General features: G+C 35.0%; 1 protein-coding gene across 1 annotated transcript in view; it reads right to left on the reverse strand.

Annotated features, from left to right (window-relative positions):
- Positions 1-708: 708 nt before the first annotated feature.
- Positions 709-1299, reverse strand: part of LOC108761291 (protein trachealess) — a 22596-nt gene continuing 22005 nt past the window's right edge. Inside the window, 2 exon segments of the mRNA XM_018507723.1 lie at positions 709-1295; positions 1298-1299. The exon segment at positions 1298-1299 is cut by the window's right edge and continues 1272 nt beyond it. Coding sequence (XP_018363225.1) covers positions 1215-1295; positions 1298-1299 — 83 coding nt within the window. The 3' untranslated portion in view covers positions 709-1214.

Below are 1299 nucleotides of genomic sequence, written 5' to 3' on the forward strand. Positions count from 1 at the left end.
AATGTTACAACGTGTCAGAGAGAGAAAGGATTGTATCATTTGTTTTATAAAAATCATCGCACAACGAAATATTATGGTACAAAATATTCCAAGTACCACACTTGAGTAAATCACCACTAACACGGTAATAATATTTAACACAATGCGAAGACAGTTATCTTCGGAAGTTGTTTCCTCCTCTTGTTCATTTTAAGATATTTGTTTTTCCATAAATTCATTTCTTTATCCAAAACAATTGAATGAGAGTTAGATCATCACTTATCTTTCGATCGCCAAAAATCGTCAAAGTTATTAGGAGAAAAATATTTTAACAAAAGGTAACGCAATTTGAATCTAATTAAAATTTCAGGTTTTTAATCATTTTGACGATTTTTCGAAGTCGAAAAACATATTCCAACTATCGTCTAATCACTTGTTCAATTTTGTTTTAGAGAAATAAATTTAGATAAACACAGATATCCTAAAATGCAATTCAAAATAATATAATTGTGGTACATACATACATACATATATACAGAATAATTCTTAATATGAGTACTTCAGCATGACTCTAGTATCTAAAGCGGAAACAAATGTTACATAATGATAGATTGTTTAAGTTTTTTCCGAATTATAATAAATTATTTAAAAAAATATTCCAATATCGGAATATATATCTTCGTTAACTTGTTAAAAATGAAAAGAAAGACTTAAACGATCTATATTCATACGATACTTTTTTCTTGTTTCCATACTCATTATCTGAAGTATGGACTATATTATTAAGAATCGTTCTGTAAATTACACATTTATAATAAATCGCGAATCCTTAGATATATTACGATCTCTTTGAGCGTCGCGTTAAATCACTTGGAACACGCACGGTGAATACGCATGAGTTTCTTAGTTGGCTTCATACTTGGGCAAATATCTCCGGAAAGTCAACATATATATAATAATTTATTCATTATATTACAATAAATCGTTCTACATAATGGAGAAGAGAGCGATTGTTACACGCCGAGTTTCGAAAACTCGGCAGGAAGAAGTGGCGTGGTGAAACTTCCCCGCCGATCCCAACGACAACGAGACATGCTCGTCAACGATCGCGAAAGATAGCGACGAGATAGCGTATCACTGATATGCACGAGGGAGAGGGCTTTGGATTTAATTACAGTCGCTTAAGTACACGTGTTCCGCGTACACGGGCGGTGGAACCCCTACGGATGGGGCCACTAGGAGGCCGAGGTATACCAGCCGTTCGTCGTCGATTTGTTGCTCGGGTGGTAGATGTGGAAGCCGGCGCTACTGGCTGGGGGG

This window comes from Trachymyrmex cornetzi, unplaced genomic scaffold, assembly GCF_001594075.2.
Source record: "Trachymyrmex cornetzi isolate Tcor2-1 unplaced genomic scaffold, Tcor1.1 scaffold247, whole genome shotgun sequence".
In the NCBI taxonomy this organism is placed as follows: domain Eukaryota; kingdom Metazoa; phylum Arthropoda; class Insecta; order Hymenoptera; family Formicidae; genus Trachymyrmex; species Trachymyrmex cornetzi.